This window comes from Caretta caretta, chromosome 3, assembly GCF_965140235.1.
Source record: "Caretta caretta isolate rCarCar2 chromosome 3, rCarCar1.hap1, whole genome shotgun sequence".
Taxonomy (NCBI): Eukaryota; Metazoa; Chordata; order Testudines; family Cheloniidae; genus Caretta; species Caretta caretta.
In genome coordinates this window covers 187,284,259-187,305,702 of record NC_134208.1, presented here as the reverse complement: position 1 = coordinate 187,305,702, position 21,444 = coordinate 187,284,259, and the positions used below count along the sequence as shown (strand labels likewise).

General features: G+C 42.7%; 1 protein-coding gene across 4 annotated transcripts in view; it reads left to right on the top strand.

Annotated features, from left to right (window-relative positions):
• PNPT1 (polyribonucleotide nucleotidyltransferase 1) overlaps nucleotides 1-21,444 on the top strand; it is a 76,902-nt gene that overhangs the window by 31,105 nt on the left and 24,353 nt on the right. For 2 of the 4 annotated variants that reach the window (XR_007355630.2, XM_048842837.2), the window contains exons 22-28: nucleotides 4,352-4,435; nucleotides 4,983-5,066; nucleotides 8,029-8,135; nucleotides 8,217-8,272; nucleotides 10,151-10,229; nucleotides 11,501-11,548; nucleotides 11,970-12,128. Coding sequence is in view for 3 of the 4 variants with exons in the window: in XM_048842837.2 (XP_048698794.1) it covers nucleotides 4,352-4,435; nucleotides 4,983-5,066; nucleotides 8,029-8,135; nucleotides 8,217-8,272; nucleotides 10,151-10,229; nucleotides 11,501-11,548; nucleotides 11,970-12,125 (614 nt within the window). In the remaining variant the exon portion in view is untranslated. Of the gene's footprint in view, nucleotides 1-4,351; nucleotides 4,436-4,982; nucleotides 5,067-8,028; nucleotides 8,136-8,216; nucleotides 8,273-10,150; nucleotides 10,230-11,500; nucleotides 11,549-11,969; nucleotides 14,188-21,444 lie in introns of those variants that run through there. The other 2 variants (XM_075127193.1, XM_075127194.1) reach the window with 2 other exon arrangements.

The following is a 21,444-nucleotide window of genomic DNA, read 5'->3' as shown; positions in this document are numbered from 1 at the left end:
AACATTCACCCGACTCGCCTTTGAACTTTTTCCAGAACCTGGGACTCCAAATAAACATAAAGTCCACACTAATACTGACTGAACACCGGGAATTCGTCGGGGGACGCCTCGACTCAGTACAAGGCAGAGCGTTTCTTCTGAACGCCAGAGTTCTAACCATAAAAAAAAATCTGGTAGACACAATCTCCTTCTATTCACAAATCGAAAAAAGAACTTGTCTACAACTATTAGGACACATGGCCGCTACCACATACATTGTAAAGCACACCAGGCTACACGTGGTGCCTTCAAAGCTGGCTGAACTCAGTGTACAGACCCACTAAACACAACATACACAGACTAGTCAAACCACCCCACAAGATCCTGGATTCTCTCAGATGGTGGACGGCATCGGCAAATCTAATGACAGGTATTCCCTTCCAACAACCCACAACCTCAGTACTGATCTATTGGGCTGGGGAGCACACTTAGACACCATGCAGCACAAGGCAAGTGGTTACCAGCCGAAACACACCTCCATATAAATCTCCTGGAACTCAGAGCAGTGAGAAATGCCTGCTATCACTTCCTCCCTCCAATAAGGACCAAATCCATCTGAGTCATGACAGACAACGTAGCATGCGTGTTCTACATCAACAGACTGTGGGGGCGCGATCCCACTCCCTCTGCACTGAAGCCATGATGCAGTGGAACTGGTGCATCTGTTACAATATAGACATCTTAGCCTCTTACCTTCCTGGATGCCAAAATACCACCGCAGACATCCTTAGTAGAAACTTCTCATGGGAACACGAATGGGAAATGAACCTCACAGCCCTCCACAGAATATTCAGACATAGGAGGTTCCCTTCCATCAACTTATTTGCCACGTCCCAGAACTGCAAACATACCAGGTTCCGATCCCTAGGGGATGCCTTTCTATAATCCGGTGGGACACATCACTTATGTACAGTGTGACGGGGTCTGCTTACCCCGCATTAGCCCGGACAGGGTTTAGCCCATATTATTGACAGTGGAAGTCCCGCCTCCCAGGAAGGACTGGGCATGCTCCAAATGCTGTAGCAGTATAAAAGGGGAAAACCCAGCTCATTCTGGGCTGGAGGCTGCAGGGGAAGGACCTGTTTGGGAAGCTCCTATGGAGGAACAGCCACAGCCCCTGTCTGCACAGGGAACCAGAGCTTCCCCGGGCCCGCTTGAACCCCTGCAACTGGAGGAGCCACAGGAGGTGACCGGCACAACAGACCACGGAGAAGCCGAAGCCTCATGGGAGACCTCAATCATAGAATCATAGAATATCAGGGTTGGAAGGGACCCCAGAAGGTCATCTAGTCCAACCCCCTGCTCGAAGCAGGACCAATTCCCAGTTAAATCATCCCAGCCAGGGCTTTGTCAAGCCTGACCTTAAAAACCTCTAAGGAAGGAGATTCTACCACCTCCCTAGGTAACGCATTCCAGTGTTTCACCACCCTCTTAGTGAAAAAGTTTTTCCTAATATCCAATCTAAACCTCCCCCACTGCAACTTGAGACCATTACTCCTCGTTCTGTCATCTGCTACCATTGAGAACAGTCTAGAGCCATCCTCTTTGGAACCCCCTTTCAGGTAGTTGAAAGCAGCTATCAAATCCCCCCTCATTCTTCTCTTCTGCAGGCTAAACAATCCCAGCTCCCTCAGCCTCTCCTCATAACTCATGTGTTCCAGTCCCCTAATCATTTTTGTTGCCCTTCGCTGGACTCTCTCCAATTTATCCACATCCTTCTTGAAGTGTGGGGCCCAAAACTGGACACAGTACTCCAGATGAGGCCTCATCAATGCAGATACTGGTAGGAAGTGACTCAGGGACGGTGACACAGTGGTACATCCCGCCCAGGAAACCACACCATGTTTTGGTAGGACCCCCTTGCTGAGTCAGTGGCAAATTGCTCTGCCACTGTTAGAGCCCTGGGACGGGGCCCGGTGGAGATGGGTGGGCCTACCGGGGCCGCCACACCCCTTGGTGGGCGCTCCCCACCCCCATTGAACTGCAGCACTATGCCACGCTACCCTGCATCCCAAGGGTGGCTCTATTGGACTCCGGCCTCTAGGCCATGCTGTCCTGCATCCCACAGCTGGCTTTATTGGACTCCGGCCGCAAGGCCGCACTGCCCCAATCCTAGGGGCCGTCACCTGTGGTTCGGACTTTAGATCCTGACCCTGTCATCTAGAAAGCCTCGGAGAGGACTCGTAGGCAGTGCGCTTCCACCGCCTACCCCCTGTTTGTGTGACGAGGGGGGGGGCATAGACCACCACACGTGGTGGAGAATGTGGGTAGCGACCAGGATCTGCTGAAAGGTCCAGGGGAAGGAATCTAGACGACGAGTGGCCCACCGCCGCCCAAAATGGATACCAAGAAGCTTCTAAAGTGGATGCCGGAGAGTCAGCAAGAGCAGGCGGCCCAACAGCGGCAGCAACAGGCTCAGATGCAGCAGATGCCCAGCCAGCAGCAGCTGCAGATGACCCAGCATCAGGAACAATAGCAGCAACTCCTTCGTGAGTTGGCTGCCCAGCAACAAGTACAACAAGAACTCCTGGTCCAGCAGGTGGCAACTCTATAACGCCCGCCGGGAGCCCTAGGCCCTGCACCCACAGGGGCAGGATCCGGAGAGACTGGTGGGACTGCCAATATGCCTCACTAAGATGGGGCCAGGGGACAACCCCAAGTAGTTCCTGGTCACTTTTGAGTGGGTCACTACTGCCGCCCAGTGGCCCCCGGATCACTGGGCCACCTTGCTAGCTCCGTATTTGGCTGGACAGGCACAGACGTAACTTCAAGTCCCGGGAGGCCCTGGAGTATCCCCGGGTGAAAGCGGCTGTATTAGACCATACCGGCATTAGCCCAGAGACTTACCACCAGCGCCTCCGCAAAGGACAGTACGCCCCCGGGGCTCGACCATGGGTCTTGGCCCAATGGGTACGGGACCACTATTGTAGGTGGTTGGACCCAGAAGGCTTGACCAGGCCCCAGGTGGCGGAGATGGTGGCGCTGGAGCAGTTCACCCAGATCCTCCCGGCAGGAGGGAGAGAATGGGTGCAACATCACCGACTGTCAACCTTGTCCTCGGCTGTGAGCCTGATGGAGGACTGTCTGGCAGCCGAGGGGACCGAGGCACCACCCTGGGGGTCTGGAAACCTGAGCAGAAGGGACAGGCCAGGTAAGGGAAACCCACGGGGAGCAGAGACCTGGGAACCCCGCACTAGCCCAGACAGGGTTAGGCCACACTGCCCTGATCCTAGGGGCCATCACATGTGTTTGGACTTCTCTGGTCGTATGAGAGAGGGCAAAGAATCACTCTAAATACTTGGCTGCACAAGACTGTTGGCACTGGGAATATAAATAACAGAGATCCATTCAGTGGAGAGCCTGAGAGGCTTCTGGGCATCAGAAGACATGCCCCTTTACAAGGATACTAACTGAAACTGCTAACTCAAGGTTTTGAGAATCTGCTTTTAAAGCTTAACCAAACACTTTGCGGGAAGTGACTAAATCATGTTAACTGTTACACATGGCCTGTGAACTGTGCCACCCAGCCTTCCTTCTTCCTAAAGCATGTAGCCAGGACTCTCCCAACCTCCTTGTGGAAACCTTCACTACTCCACTTTGGATGGATAGTTTTTTGGAAAGTATATTGTCAAAACAGAAGTGTTTGCTTTGGCCTAAAGGTGTGACAAATGCTGAGAGAACATCTTTATTAAATTGCTTTCTGTGAAAAGAATTTTTTAGAGCATCTTTATGTAGCTCATGAAAGGTTAAAAGCATGGTACTGCCTCTCCCAAATAGAGTATCTTATCCTTCCTGACTAGTAGCTTGAATTAAACAAAAAAGTACATTTTAAAAATGTCATCGAAACATTTTATTAACAGATAATACAAAGAAAAAATGGCGGGGGAAGTGTTACACAAACAACATGAAGAGAATCAAACAAGAACATTATTTTTGGGGTACACTAGAGCTTCTATAATCTTTTGAAGGTCTCTAGTTCCTTTGACCTGAGGATCTTTATATAATTTTTAGCACACTGTGCTATTTTGGACACTTCAGATTTGAGGCTGAGTGTAGCAATAAATTGTGCTGAAGGTGCAGGGCTCTTATAAAGAAGAGAGACTACAGAAAAATCTGTCTAGAATAAGAGGTCATTATGGAGTCTATACTATCTCTATAATTTATGTCACATCAGTGGCAAATACTATATTTGTCATGCTAGATGCTCACATTAGGTTAGACAGCCTTCTTGTATCTACCTCTCAAATTTAAAAGCAAACATAATGTAAGTTTATTTTCACTTTAAACATAGTACTGTCTTTTTATTCCACAGTTGCAAAGAGAGAAATCTTGCAAATTATGAACAAAACAATTGCGAAACCCAGACCAAACAGAAAAGAAAATGGACCAGTTGTAGGTAATATTTCATGTACATAATTGTGTATTGCTAACTTGTAAGATGAGATATTTGAAATAAGCTTCTGTTTAAAATATTTTGTTATAATGGTCTTCAGTTATGAGTGTAGGTGGTTCTGTTTTTGTTGGCTCAATGTTTCCCTCTCTCCCACCAAGATTTGTGAAACTTGGTTAAATTTAAGGATTTCAAATGTTTTAAGGGTGGGAAAATATTGCATCATTCTAACTTTAAACTCCCAGTTCTATCTGTTTGTTCCACTCTCATTAAATCTGTAAGTTATGCACATGTTTATGAGTGCTGGCTTTAACCTTTTGTGTGTTTTTATATCTGCTAGAATTCCTGATCAAAAACTTATACTGATACAGGTTCTGATATTCTTTGTAATTAAACTTCATTCAGTCATTGAGAGAGAAACATATTTCATTAGCATATTTAGCAAATATTTACAAAGCAGGCGACTAAAATTAAAATATCACTTGATTTTAGAAATACCACAAGAATTTATAAACTCTGCATTTCAGACTGTGACTTACATGCTATCTTTCAGAAACTGTTCAGGTACCCCTATCAAAAAGAGTGAGGTTTGTTGGCCCAGGTGGCTATAACTTAAAAAAACTTCAAGCTGAAACTGGTAAGAGAATGTGGTTTTTTTTTTTTTTAATTGAAATTATATAGATGTGATATTGGCTGTCTTCAGTTTATGGGAAACCCTTACTCCATGGGATTTCATTTTATTGACAGTAGTAGTACACTAGATTATTAAATGCCTAAAGACTTTGTTAATGCAAAGTTAATATTGCCCAGTGATGTCTTGTGCCCTTGTGATATCTAGGAGTGGCTAAAGGTAGACCTCAGAAAACCAGGAAATGTAATGAAGGTACGCTTCTCCCCCACAAGGCAACCTTAACTCTGCCCCTGGAGTTGGCAATAGTCTCTGGGAATGGTTCAGTAAGTGGAGTGGGATGTGGATTGTTTTGTCATAATAAGTACACATGATGAAGTTCTAAGAGAATGTTCTATAGTGTTATGCTTCCAAGATTTGAATTTCAGCATTTGTGCACGTTCCAACTGCCTTCACTGTTGTATAACTGAATTGAATGGTGGAGGGATGAGTTGGAGCAACGTGGCAGAACTCTGACTGTGAGAAGAGAGGTGCATGTGTACTTTGAAGGATCAAGTGTGCCTTATTTCAGTTCTGAGATTTGTATGTTGTGCTACAGAGGTGCAGGAGGGTGTCATTTTGCTATGGCGATTGTCAGCAGTCCAGCAGCATTCATGCCAATGGACTCCCGGGCTCACTGGGGGATAATTGAAGGTAGTGTCACAGAAGAAATCTTTGGGGCAAAGTTGAAGGGAAGATAAAATTTAGCAGGTTGGGGTGGGGTGTGTTTAGTAGGCTCAGGGCATGTATTGACTACAAAATTAAGTCAACCTATATTCAGTTCAACTTTACAGCCACTGCAGTAATTGCGGTTTTTCATGTCCACACTACCCTCCTTATATCAGTGGTGTGCTTGCCAGGAGTGTTTTCACCAACTTAAATGGAGGCAGTGTGGGGGGCTGAGAGTCCAGGCTCCCAACTCTGCGCAGAGCTAGGTGCAGGGAGACTGGTTGCTGCCTGGGCTCTCAGCTCCACTTCCTACACTGACATAAGCTCTACGCTTCTTGTGGAGGTGGACTTATGTCAGTGTAGTAGGGCTCTAACATCACCTGGAGCAAGGCTGTCAGGTAGACACTGGCACAGTTAGGTCGACATAAGCTTCCTTATATCTACCTAACTCTAGTGTAGAACAGGCCTCAGTGTTTTATGTGTAAGCAGCTCCTGTTTGCTACACCTGACCTAAGCCCAAATTTTGCTGTAGCAAAGAGAATTTGTTACTATGTCCTTCAGTGGTCACATGCTCTGTTCCTAAAATGTTCTGTAACATCTGTAAGGGCAGAGTGGTACTATGTATGGTGTTGGCATACTGGGTGTTGCTGAAACAGGACAGAATTTAGATTGTGTTGCAGGATAGCATGTATCTTGGGCTCAGACTCACAGTGCCTGGGTACAGCTTGGATTCTATGACCACAGCATAACACTTTGAGCCACCCAGTTACTGTGACTACAGCCTTCCTGGAAATCTGTTGCTTCAACAGAGCAGTTCTACACAATGTTGTCTAATCCAAAATATAAACAAATGAGTGTAAGCCCTGATTACACTCAGCTTTTGTAAGCTTTTGACACGGTCTCCCACAGTATTCTTGTCAGCAAGTTAAAGAAGTACGGGCTGGATGAATGCACTATAAGGTGGGCAGAAAGTTGGCTAGATTGTCGGGCTCAGCGGTTAGTGATCAATGGCTCCATGTCTAGTTGGCAGCCGGTGTCAAGTGGAATGCCCCAGGGGTCGGTCCTGGGGCCGGTTTTGTTCAATATCTTCATAAATGATCTGGAGGATGGTGTGGATTGCACTCTCAGCAAATTTGCGGATGATACTAAACTGGGAGGAGTGGTTGATATGCTGGAGGGCAGGGATAGGATACAGAGGGACCTAGACAAATTGGAGGATTGGGCCAAAAGAAATCTGATGAGGTTCAATAAGGATAAGTGCAGGGTCCTGCACTTAGGACGGAAGAACCCAATGCACAGCTACAGACTAGGGACCGAATGGCTAGGCAGCAGTTCTGCGGAAAAGGACCTAGGGGTGACAGTGGACGAGAAGCTGGATATGAGTCAGCAGTGTGCCCTTGTTGCCAAGAAGGCCAATGGCATTTTGGGATGTATAAGTAGGGGCATAGCGAGCAGATCGAGGGACGTGATCGTTCCCCTCTATTCGACATTGGTGAGGCCTCATCTGGAGTACTGTGTCCAGTTTTGGGCCCCACACTACAAGAAGGATGTGGAGAAATTGGAGAGAGTCCAGCGAAGGGCAACAAAAATGATTAGGGGTCTGGAACACATCAGTTATGAGGAGAGGCTGAGGGAACTGGGATTGTTTAGTCTGCAGAAGAGAAGAATGAGAGGGGATTTGGTAGCTGCTTTCAACTACCTGAGAGGTGGTTCCAGAGAGGAAGGTTCTAGACTATTCTCAGTGGTAGAAGAGGACAGGACAAGGAGTAATGGTCTCAAGTTGCAGTGGGGGAGGTTTAGGTTGGCTATTAGGAAAAACTTTTTCACTAGGAGGGTGGTGAAACACTGGAATGCGTTACCTAGGGAGGTGGTGGAATCTCCTTCCTTAGAAGTTTTTAAGGTCAGGCTTGACAAAGCCCTGGCTGGGATGATTTAATTGGGGATTGGTCCTGCTTTGAGCAGGGGGTTGGACTAGATGACCTCCTGAAGTCCCTTCCAACCCTGATATTCTATGATTGTATTATTAGGGTGTTAATAGTCTGATGACGGTACATTGACATGATTTACAGTTTTGGTGTAAATGAAGCTTTCAGGTAAAATTCACTATAAAACACCAGGCCCACACAAGATCACATGCTCCACATAAGTCTTAATATGGGTCTGCAGTGATATGAATTTGCTCCTTATTGGGTTAGCTGTAGCGGAAATTCTAATTTCATGTTTGTCATCAGTGTTTAATTCCATGTGCATTTTTATTTTTAAGGGGTAACAGTGAGTCAGCTGGATGAAGAGATGTTTTCTGTGTTTGCCCCAACGCCTAATGCTATGCATGAAGCACGAGAGTTTATTAACGAAATCTGCAAAGATGATGTAAGGACAGACTTTCATTATTTGCTTTTTATTTCTTTATTTTATGAACCTTTGTCTTACACCTTTTTTTTTTTCCTGCAGCAGGAGCATCATTTGGAATTTGGAGCTGTTTATACAGCCACAATAACTGAAATTAGGTAAGATATACTTGACTTCTGAAGTTGAGATGAACTCATACATATGTATATACATTTCACTATTTCAGGAAGTCTAATTGATACCAGGGATTTTTTTTTAAGTGGTCACTTACAATATAATTAGAGAGACTTAATTTAACTCATTACATATTTCTATCCCTTTAGACCCCAGAAATCCAGATTCTGGGGTTATCTTACAGCTATATGAAACTGAAAGGTTCAGTGAGGCATTGGCCTTGAGAACTCAGGGGTCATGGAAGGATTATTGTTTGGGAAGAGTTTGAGCTGTCTACTAATTCTTTAGGGAAGGAAATTTGAAGTCCTACCTTGCATACATCATCTTGTGATACCATCATAGAATCATAGAATATCAGGGTTGGAAGGGACCCCAGAAGGTCATCTAGTCCAACCCCCTGCTCGAAGCAGGACCAATTCCCAGTTAAATCATCCCAGCCAGGGCTTTGTCAAGCCTGACCTTAAAAACCTCTAAGGAAGGAGATTCTACCACCTCCCTAGGTAACGCATTCCAGTGTTTCACCACCCTCTTAGTGAAAAAGTTTTTCCTAATATCCAATCTAAACCTCCCCCACTGCAACTTGAGACCATTACTCCTTGTTCTGTCATCTGCTACCATTGAGAACAGTCTAGAGCCATCCTCTTTGGAACCCCCTTTCAGGTAGTTGAAAGCAGCTATCAAATCCCCCCTCATTCTTCTCTTCTGCAGGCTAAACAATCCCAGCTCCCTCAGCCTCTCCTCATAACTGATGTGTTCCAGACCCCTAATCATTTTTGATGCCCTTTGCTGGACTCTCTCCAATTTATCCACATCCTTCTTGAAGTGTGGGGCCCAAAACTGGACACAGTACTCCAGATGAGGCCTCACCAATGTCGAATAGAGGGGAACGATCACGTCCCTCGATCTGCTCGCTATGCCCCTACTTATACATCCCAAAATGCCATTGGCCTTCTTGGCAACAAGGGCACACTGCTGACTCATATCCAGCTTCTCGTCCACTGTCACCCTTAGGTCCTTTTCCGCAGAACTGCTGCCTAGCCATTCGGTCCCTAGTCTGTAGCGGTGCATTGGATTCTTCCATCCTAAGTGCAGGACCCTGCACTTATCCTTATTGAACCTCATCAGAAGGGGATTCTCTTCCCAAGGAGCAGGCAAGCCGGGCAGACCTGAATGTAGAGTAACTTAGTGCCGGTTCATCTATGTAGACCCATTGTAGAAGATTGTTAGGCAGTATTAAGAATGCAGAGGAGCAGACCCTTTTATAAGTGGGAACCCTTATAAAACTAGATACTGTTTGATAATATATATTTCTTTTCTGACAAAGTTTTTTATTTATTTATTTATTTATTTTAAGTAAGTTGTAAAAGCACTGCAGGACAGATGTATTACCCTCCAAGACTTACGTAGAAAATCATTGTGCTGCTGGTGACATTGCTGTCAGCTCCTCTCCTAGAATTTTTCTATTGAAAAAATTATCCTCTTCTCCTTTTCTCAACAGAGCTTTTCTGTACACTTTGCTGTATCTGTCTTACGTATTTTTAAGGCCTCTAACACTTGGCACTCAGATGGAGTGGTAGTTTGCCTTTCCTTTACTACAATGGTATATATTGATTTAAAAGATAAACCTAGAAAAATATGTACTAGTCATTTGTTATTGAAAATGAAGCTTGCATTTCAGGACAGACAGTTCAAATAAATGTGTGCACCTCCTCTGTTCTGGTAGGTAAACAACAAAATAAAAGGACCAATAAAATCTTACTCAGGAAATTCAATTTATGTTTCCATTGGAACCATGAGCCAGAATAAATGTACAGCTGTCTAGACAAATTATTTTGAAATAACCAAAATCTTTTATGATGCAGAGATATTGGAGTGATGGTAAAACTGTATCCGAATATGTCTCCAGTGCTACTTCATAATTCACAACTTGATCAAAGAAAGGTAATAAAAGTTGTTCAAGTTAATAGGAAAACAGTGAGGCAAAGTTCTGGGTTTCCAATCAAGATTTCCTCCTATTTTTTTTTTTTTTTAATTAAGTTGTTCAAATAAGCTGGGAGAGGGGGTAGTGTAGCAATCTATCCTCGTTGCAGCGCCGGTCTGTAGGGTTAAAGGGAGATTATATTGCCTTTCCTAACAGCAATCAGATGTAAGGAAATGTATGTGGAGAGGAAGAGGGTAAGGGCTTCAAATTTCAGACTTTTACTAGCTGGAAGCTCATCAGAAAGACAGAGGCACAGCCAAGGTCCAGGGACATCACCTGAGTAAGAATCCCAGCAATCTGACTTTTACCTATGAATGAGTATGTGTGGGTGGGGGAGGCTGGCATTGCCCCTGGATAGTAAATCTCCTTCCTTGTCCTTCATGCTGGTCTCGACCTGTAGGTTTTGTGTATGAGGGAAAAGCGGGTTTAACAAAAACGGACGTAGTAAGTAAAATTTTAAAGGATTATATAATATAAAATTAACAATATTAAAAATCAGTATAGTTTGATAAACTGTACATTCTGATTTTATTTCATTTAATTGCATGTGGTTTACATTGGGGCATAGCAGCAAAGTTATTCTCTTCCTAACTAATAAATCTTGGGTACCTCAGGTTAGAAGCTGGCAGATAACGATCAGTCCCAGGTCCTATGCGTGATATACTGCTGAAAATCTTGTCTCCTGCATTGGCTACCATGAAAAACTGTTTCCTTATTTTCTGAACCTTCTATGAACTGACTGCATGGAAATAGTTTTACTTTGTGTAATGACACATCCACTCCCAGTCTTTATTCAAGCCTAATTTAATGGTGTCCAGTTTTATGTATGTGCTGAATACCTCTCTTAGACTGGGTAGTTCAGTATTTAGGACCAAGTTTTTACCCTGTATACTGAAGTACAGCTCTGTTGAGATCAGCTGTTACTGAGACAAGTGTATTGCCCTTGGAGATCCTGAATGTTTGGCATTTAACTTTTGCTTTTCACCATAGCATATTGTAAAACAAACGTGATTCTGCCAGGGTATCCTGAACCTTTTAAATCCTCCATTGTAGTTGGAAAACGTGACCCCATTTAATTCCTGTTAAGTCGCAATGCTATATTCTAAGTAAAATAGAAGCCTTTACAAAAAGCTTTTATGTACCCATTACTCTTAGTAAAGCTAACTAACTCTTTCTATAACTTTCTGAATTTAAGAACATTTTGTTTAATTATGTAAATATTGTGTTCTAGATTAAACATCCTAGTGCCCTGGGATTAGATGTTGGCCAAGAAATTCAGGTATTTATTTAAACCTTGAAAGTGTTGAAAAAAATCGTTGTAGATTTTGGTTCATTATCTGAAGGTATAATAGTTTGCATATCGTCCTTGTTTTGTGTTTGCATAGGAGGAATACGGCTACATCTGCTAAAAAAAAAAACAAAAACAACACTTCAGTCCATTATACTTGATAGCTTTGTGCCCTGGTTAAAAGCCTGATCCTGCTCCCTTGGAGTAAATGGGGTTTTAGCCATTGACTTCAGTAGGAGAAGGAATTGATTGTGCAAAATAGATTTAGTGGTGCCCAACTTTATTAAACTATGAAGACTTATGTTCTAGCATTCACCTTAAATTTTGTTTCTTCAGTTTGATATGGTTAATTCTTACACTGAAACTTAATGTAACCTTGTCACAGTCTGAAAGCAATCTCATTTCTTCTTAGGTGAAATACTTCGGTCGTGATCCGACTGATGGCCGAATGAGGCTTTCACGTAAAGTACTTCAGTCACCAGCCACAACTGTGGTTAAAACTCTAAGTGACAAAAACAGTATTGTAATGGGAGCTGCAATTCCGGAGTCATCTAGCTCATCCTGTTGACTAGTAAGATCATAAGAACTGTTATGGACATATTAGTTCTGAACTTTTTAACGATTGAAAACATATTGTGAATGACAAGTTTGTATATTGTACAGATAACATTTTAATTGTGTATAAATACTGTTTGATGCTGGTTACTATTGAAATTTTCATCCCTATCTCCTTGGCTATTTCATTCTGTGTCACAAAAAGCTTAGTTTCATTGTAGTATTGTTACAAATTATATAAAATTGCCAAGGAAAAACTAACAATTCTGGACTTTGGGTTGGCTACCGTATATGAGCTATCAGAAAAGAACTATGTTTATTTTTAAGAAGTCTTACTCATAATGCCAAAGAGCAGATACAAACCCTGTTCAAAGAAATGTAAAGTTTGCTGCTCTCTTGGAAGTTCTGACCCACACAGTGGAATGCCTGAAGTTGTCACCCTTACACAAAAATGTTTTCATAGTGTCTCCCTAACGTGCATTTGACTGTAGTCTTAATTTAAGATTTTTCAGAAGAATATTATGTGCGTTTTTTCTACAGAAGCAAAACCTGACTGTTTATAAAATGGAGGCAAAAGCATGCCATGTCATTGGCAAATCAATAGTTTTAGTAGTAATCACTTAAGATATTGTCACTGGTTTAGAACAGTCTTATTCTCTAGATTGGTGGAGCTATGTGCTGATTTAGAGGAATGCAAAAATAAACTTAATTTAGTGCATTTCTAACAAACATTTGTGAATGTGCAACCTTTTTGATTTAACTCCTATTTTGTCAGTTGGTCCCTGGAAAAGAATGGTATCTTGCATTTTCTTTGGAAGATAACATGGTAACCAAATAATCCAACTTTAATAAAAGCATACTGTGCTAGAACCTATAGACTGACAGTGAATCAAATAAATATGTAGAGAAACAAACTATCAAAGCTAAGAGGTGATGTAAAGTCTCATAATTTTAAGATGCTGTTAGAAAATTTGGCAAAAATTCCATCAGTATCTTATGCTACTATTCAGAGTAAGCATAGAGAGAATCTAAAACCCTCCAGTTGCATAGGTTGGAGAGCAGACCTCTGTAGCTCCTTAAAACAGACATTTTCAGAGTTAATGTTTCAGGAATATCTGATAGCATTCCAACGTAAATGGTAAAAGGTGAGAAGCTCTCTTTCACTGATAGTCCTTTACATAAGGCAAAACTAATTCCACAACTTTTGATTTTTGGGATGTTCCACTTTTAGTTTAGCACTTAAATTAGCACAATGTACCTCTGTTAGTCAAAGCCCAACTGCAGGACACAACCTATAATGAAGGATATAAGGAAAAAAATTTAAGCAATCTGCAAGATATGTAGAATTCACTACGTTAGCATGGGTAACATTTAACCTCATTTTCATGGTTCATCATTTCAGTTACAAGTATTGTAATTCACAATAATTTAAAGTGAGAGCACCACATTTGTATAGAACACTAGAAATTTTATAATACTAAAATGGATAGTGGAAAGGAGTGGGAAAACACAAAGAGAATCTAAGACCTGATAATTTAGAATTAAATGCTGATGAACCCTCCCAAAATAAACAAATATAAGAATAGGAGTATTGAGATTGTAATACATTTGTTTTCCAGCTCTGAGTTAAACCATTGTGTCTGGTATACTTTTCAAAAATCTTGTATTAATTCGGTGGAGGAATTTTAATATTCTTAATGTTCAATCAAGATGATTTCATCAGATTCTCTTAAACTCAAAGGGACATTTTTAAAAGGTTATAAGAATTAACCAACACCATGTGTGGAGGCTTCCAAAATCAGTTAAGAAGACACCCATTCCCATGCTGGTCTGAAACTTTGTCCAACAGTAGAAAACCAAGCCTTCCGTTAGTGGCAAGTAGGCTCGGAAGCTCCCGGAATTTAAAAAAAAAAAAAAGTGTGGCGTAACATACAGGGAAATATTTATCTCTTAGTACAAAATAAACACTTGTATTTGGGGAGGAGAAATGTGAACATCTGAGTGTGAATGTACAGCCACAATTATTTTGCTATTTTTTATTCTTAGTAAATATTAAAAGAATATTGACCCAGTTATATTTGTAGTTTTTTGTTCCTCACAGTATAAGCTTGAAATATAATTTTTTCCCTACCAATCTTTTGCTTGTCCACTTGTCTCACTATTATAGTATTTCCAGTGAGATACCCTTTCACGTCACTGGTTTTGTCACTACGAATTACCAGCACAGGTAACCAGTGAGCTCACACTCAATGGGTAATATTATTGGAGTAACATATGCTAATGATCTCACATCAACCCTAAACAGAATCTGAGCAGAGAAATGTTTTAACTTTTCATTTACTTCCTTTAGGAAATATAACCTCAGTCTAAATGTGCCCACGGTTTCTAGTACAGTCTATGTTTGATGGACACTGAAGTTCCGTTTTACATTTTTCTTTTAACAGTTGGCCAAGGAAGTAGTCTGATTACTAATGTGAATATATTGATTTTGTTTGAGGCACTGAATTGTGTCTCAACATCAGAGGTTTAATCAGCACTCCACTAGGTGTCCAGTGAAGCTGATGGTTTGCAATCTGACCTGAATCCAATTTTTCACCCAGCTGTGAAGGTTAATAATTAGATCATTTGAATGGCTAGGACTGATGTGCTTTTATTTAATATGAAATGTTAGTTTATTGTAGATCATTTAACTCCTCAAAGTGTGGTTACATTCTGAAAAATGACACTGCAAAAATGGCATTGTAGCATTCCAGATTTGCTCACTTCTTATTTTTTTAATTGCTAGCCCTGCAAACTCAATGTGTGGGGTCAATTTTAAGTTCTTTCTGGCTTGAACACAACCACCAATAAAGAATTTTCATTTGGAGCACAGTTAACAATTGATGATCCATGAGCCAAAAAGAACCCAACTCCTTCTATAGCTGGATTGGCTTTTCTGGGTTAATAAGAGAAAAAACATATTTATGTTAACGTAAGCAGGTATAAAACTAAATATCAGCATGGACCAGATCTTTTGAGTATGGATCTGGTGAGGTTTTTTTTTTTTTTTTTTACGTAGTCACTTTTGTGACCATAACTCTACTTCAAATAAATAACATAGATACAAAAAGTGCCTAACATTTTAGGCATCTGATCCTGTATGTCTGAAAACTCTAATTTTTTATTATTTATTTGTATTTGTATTATTGTAGCACTTAGAACCCTACTACTAGTCATACACAATAAACCCATTGAGCTACGTGCAGCACAGATGACAAGGCTACTTTAACTCTAGAGGAAAAATAAACTACTTTTTGACAAACAAAACCTGGTCGATAGTCTGCAGCCATGTCTACACTATAAACTTTAGTTAACTCAAGTTACATTGGTGTTCAGCCACTGAAGGTTATATATTGCTGGGACAGGTGAATACTTGGCTGCTTGCACTAGAAAATGCGTCTGCTCATCAGGAGTGCTTGTGTCAATATAAAGTGTGGTAGCCCATGGGTGGACCATCCGCTGCAATCCATTTTGGGACATGTTTTATGAGATAGTAACGATTTGCCCAGGGATTGCTGGGAGCTGGCGGCCAAGTTACCAGAATGCAGTTTTACCTTCCACATCTCGTAACTTTTGCATTGCTATTTAAAAATCGCACTGTCCCTTCTGACACTTTTTGTTCTTTGCCATCTGACAGAAGCATGGAGCCCATAGAGCTCAGTACTGTTCTCATTAACATTTCAAATACAAGACACATGATTCTCCTGAATATGCAGACCTTCAAGAAGTACTGCAATATGCAGGATCACAATGAGAAAGACATCTCATTGTGATATCTTTGAGGACAGTTTGCTTGGGTACATAACAGGGGAAAAAAAATTCCAGATTGCTTGTAGTGTTCACGGAGCAGTTGCAGGTGGAATGTTTCTGGGGCTGAGAAACAAGCACTGACTTGTTGGCTCGCCTTACAGTGTGGGGTTGGGACAATGAGCAGTGGCTTTAGAACTTTTGGATGTTAAAAGGCCACTTTCCTGAATCTGTGTGTCAGGCTCACCCCAGCCCTCCAGCACATGAGCACCAGAATGAGAGCTACATTGACAGTGGAGAAGCGAATGTTAATTGCACTCTGGAAGCTTGTAATGCAAGATTGCTACCGGTCAATGGGAAATTATTTTGCAGTTGGAAAATCTACAGTGGGGGACCTTGTCATGCAATTGTGTAGGGCCATTAATTGTCTCCTGCTACTCAGGACTGAGACTTTGAGCAAGGTGCAGGAAATAGTGGATAGATTTATAGCAGTGTAGTTCCCAAAGTGCTGTAAGCAATAGATGGCACCAGCCCACCTTGCCACAGAGTACATCAACAGAAAGGGCTACTTTTCTATGGTTCTGCAACCAGTGGTGGATCCCGGTGGATACTTCACTGATATCAGTGTGACTGGTCAGAGAAGGTGTGTGATGCTCTCTTCTTTAAGAACGCAGGACTGTTCAAGAAGCTGCAAGCAGAGACATTATTTCCTGACCAGCAGCTTATCATTGGCAATTTGGAAGTGCCTGTTCTGATCCTGAATGCAGAATGACAGCTGAATGTGCTTTTGGTAGGTTGAAGGGACGCTGTCAGGGTTTACTCACTAGATTGAATCTCCGTGAGAAAAATATCCCAGTGATTATAGCTGTCTTTTGTGTCCTGCATAATTTCTGTGAGGAAAAGGGGGGGAAAGCTGCCATCAGGGTGGAGGTGGAGCCGGCTGTCTGAGTTTGAATAGCCTGATTTAAAAGAGCCCAATATGGGGCTATGTGTTGTGTTGTTTTTCAAAGTCATCCACAGTAGTGTTCTCTCTTAAAGGCTTGAGATAGTGTATGTCTTGTGTAACTTAAGTCATGTGTATTTTGGTTTTTGCCTTCTGCTATCCTTTTGTGCCGTCTGCAAATTATAAATACTGCTGGGCCTGTAGCTTTGCCTGCCACTATGTGCACTCAGTGTGCAGCGGCAGTCAAAAAAGCGAACAGACTGTTGGGAATCATCAAGAAAGGGATAGATAATAAGACAGAAAATATCATATTGCCTCTATATAAATCCATAGTACCTTGAATACTGCGTGCGGATGTTGTCACCCCATCTCAAAAAAGATATATTGGAATTGGAAAAGGTTCAGAAAAGGCAACAAAAATTGTTAGGGGTATAGAACGGCTCTGTATGAGAAGAGATTAATAAGACTGGGACTTTTCAGCTTGGAAAAGAGGCGAATAAGGGGGGATATGATAGAGGTCTATAAAATCATGAGTGGTATAGAGAAAGTAAATAAGGAAGTGTTATTTACTCCTTCTCATAATACAAGAAAAAGGGGCCACCAAATGAAATTAGTAGGTAGCAGGTATAAAACACAAGAAAGTAGTATTTTTTCACACAATGCACTGTCAACCTCTGGAATTCCTTGCCAGAGGGTGTTGTGAAGGCCAATACTATAACGGGGTTCAAAAGGGAGCTAGATAGATTCATGGAAGATAGGTCCATCAATGGCTATTAGCCAGGATGGGTAGGAATGGTGTCCCTAGCCTCTGTTTGCCAGAAGCTGGGATTGGGAGGCAGGGCGTGGATCACTTGATGATAACCTGTCTGTTCATTCCCTTTGGGGCACCTGCCATTGGCCGCTGTCAGAGGACTGGATACTGTGCTTGATGGACCTTTGGTCTGAGCCAGTATGGCCAGTCTTATGTTCTTATGAATTCTATGGTTCTTGCTGCACATTTATAAATATGGCTGGGTTTTTCATGATCTGAATTCTGTGGTGCTTCACCTGCATTTATAAATTCTGTTTGATTTCTTTGCTGCTGTAATATTTGTTGTGGACTAATAAAGGTACTTTGATTATCCAAAAATTAGTACACAAAATCAAAGTGCAAATAAACACATACATACAATATTATACCAACTTAACATAATAGGATGAAACTTTTAAAATTCCTATTAAAAGGAAGTAAACATTAATGTCTATTTGTGTAAACAAAAAGGTAGTTCAGTGTACTCCATTGTGGCTACAGACGCCAATCTGTGATTTTTTTTCCCAGGTCAGTGTATATGCAGCTGTGGCTTTGTTTGATGAGAAGTAGAGTGGTGGTAGGGGTAAGGATGTGGTCTGTGATGCTACATAGTATGCTGGATGGAACAGTGTAGGGAGCTGCAACTGTGGAATTTTCCATGGACTGCAAAGGCTGATTCCAGGATTTTTTTGACCTGTAGGTTAACCAGGATCTGCATCATTTAGGTTTGCTGCCTGAGAAGACCAGTTAGGTTCTGGTGCATTTCACACTCCTTGTCCTGCTGGAACCCCTGGGCCTTTTGCTGGTCCCTCTATTATTCTCCATGCTCTTGGTTATATTGGCCTTCCAAACAGTCTGTTCCTGGTCCAGTGCAGCACTCGCTTGTAAGATCTCACCAACCATGTCTTCCTTTTCCTCATGATTAGGTGTTCTGTGACCCGGAGGGGGCACCTAAGGCCCCACCAGTCCAGAAGCTGTTGATAAAAACAGACAGATAAGCCATTAGATTTATAGTCACAACAGACATGGAAAGGTAAGTTTCAAAACATCCTTCCCTTATTCCCAAAAATACTTTTTAATAAGAAATGCTTATTGACATTTCAGCTTTGTAGCACTGGGGTATAGCACCACTCTACAGCTCCAACCATGGTGATTGCAGCATGGTCTGGAAGATGGGAGTGAGGGTTTCTGTTGCATGAAGCTATAGAATTCCAGCCCTGGTTCCATGATATGGGGCAGTGGCATGTGACAGGGTGCTCCAATCACTGCATGTATGATGCCGCCTCCTGGGCATTATGGGGATTAGATCTGCAAGGTTGACACCCCTTCCTGCTGTTTTATGCCATCACTCCATCTCTCTCTCTGGTCTTCAGCCCCATTCTCACTCTAAGAACTGCAGTGTCCTCTTCGTGACTTGGCCCTCTGACCAGATCACTCTGTGTGCCCCCCTTCAGGGATACAGTCCTTCACATTCTCTGACACTCCCACAGTAACCCAGGTAGTCTTCCAGTTTATTGCCCCACCAGTGCCACTTCCCCAGTGGCAGATAAAGGAACCCGGGCCTGCCCTCTACCCCGGATTCTAGTCCAGGGATCTTCAACCTAGCAGTTCTGGGCTTTACTCACTGCTCCTCCCCTGGACTGCTTCCTATTCTTCTGGTTCCCCCCTTTGTCTTGATGTACTAGGTCCAAACCCTCTTCCTAGGAAGTGACTGCTGCCCCTGTCTGTTGCCAGCTTCCTAGCATTATAGGCCACACGTCTTCCTGCCCATCAGAATGTGCTTGCCATCAAATTCCTGCTCCCCGGCTCTTCCTCAAGATGCAGCTTATGGAGTTAATAGGTCTACCTGGCCGCCTTAACCCCTTTCAGTCCTGTGGGGACACCCCCATCACAAGGCAATATATATTGGTATTATTTTTCATAGACAGTGGTGATTTTGGCTGATTTTTCACTTCTGAGGGGCACAAAACCCAGCTCCCAGTAGCATCCCAAAGCCACCCGTGCTCATGTGCTGCTGGCTTGTTTGCTATGATGGTGCCAGCCAAGCTGTTTGCAGAGTTTGGGAAAGTATTGTAATGTGGAGGAAGAAATAAGGTCGCCGTCCCTAGAAATCTTCAGAAGAGGATTGCAGAGTATTTCCAGAGAAGTTTGAGATTTTTCAGGAGGATGAAAGGGAAATCCCTACTCACCCAAATAAGGTGCTCCACAGTTCTCCCTGTGTCTGGCCCAACAAGGGAATTGAAAGCAGATAGCAACTCTACTTTTGTTTGTTCTACTTCTGCCTAAGTACAGGAATTGTTTTTAATATATTTCCTAACTTTTTATATTCTCTCAATGTACCAGTAAAACAATGAAAAGTCAATACTCTGTCTGGAACTCTTTGAGGATGGTCCGGGTACTGTTTTTAAATGGCCGGGGCAGGAGAGAAAAGCAAATAAAATATTGTAAGCACAAATTCGTATACACTCATCCAAGCTTCTTCCCTTTCATCAGCAATCTAATCTGTGCTTGCCTGGGGAGACTGGCTACACTCCTGCAGAGTTTCAAACAGGCCCTAGCTTGTGTCATGGTTGGAGTCCCCTGCCACCTCTCCCTCTTGTTCTGTGTTGTTCACAGCAGGGTTCTCCTTCTCAGGCTCCTCTAAGGTGTCCACAGTAGTCGGTGGGGTGCTGGTGAGGTCAATGCCAAGGATGTCATGCAGTTCATTGTAAAAGCGGCAGGTCTGAGGGCACACCAGATTTCTTGTTGCTTTCCCTCGCCTTTTGGTATCCCTGGTGAAATTCCTTTGTTTTCACTGTTGCTGTTCCCTGTCATATATCCTGCATCCGTGTGCAATTTGCTTATAGATATCCATCTTTCTACAGTTGTTCCATAGCTGTTCTTTCTTGCACAGCCTCTTGTCCCCACAGACCCAAGAGAGCTAATAAGTCTTGCCTGCTCCAGGCAGGTGTCTAGTACCTCTGTGTGCATAAAGCCATGGTTGGTTGCAGGCTGTCCTTAGGATTTATGGACCCTACGCAGTATTATTAAACTGGTGCCCCTATGCCCGATGGCAGCCCCGGGGTGGGGAGGAGGGATGAGGCAGCAAAGGATACCAAGTTGCCCGGCTCACCTCACCGTGTCGGAGAATCACAATTCCTTGTAGAGACCCCCGTACTCTCTCCCTCATGCAGAATGTGAGGTGCTGGTGCATTTGGCTCTGTGAATACGGCCCCTGCCTAAGGAGACTGCAGCACAACCTGGGTGTGCGGGAGCAACCCGCTTTTACCTGCTGTCATGGGCAGTGGGTGAAGCTGCTGCTTCAGGAGGCTAGCTCCCTAGCCCACCTCTTCTGCCTGTGGCCCTGCCCTCTCCCCACTGTCTCCCTCCTCTGTTCCCTCCCCCTCTGTGCTCACCTCCTTCCAGCCAAATCCCTGAACCCAAATGAAGCAAATGACATTTGAAAAAAACACTCTTCTGTAATTTCTGCAAATGGAACATGTTTTCCACTGCATGCCAGATGGTGAAAACTGGACATGCAGAAGGTACCTAATTAAAAGCACTAAACTTGGGAATAAAAAATGTCAGTCACAGGTTTTTTGATATACCCTGAAGTTTGTCAGAAATTTATTTGCAGAAACTTTGTAGTAAGGGCAAATCAGCTGTCTTGCTGAATACAACATTAAACATTATGGAATACATGAGGCAGCTCTTCTCTGTTTCACATTTTCTTAATCTGTATTTCTAACCTGATTTTATATTTTAAATGTACTCTGAAACCTTCAGAAAGTAATCATTCCAGATTACTACATATTTAATTCACTGAAACAAATA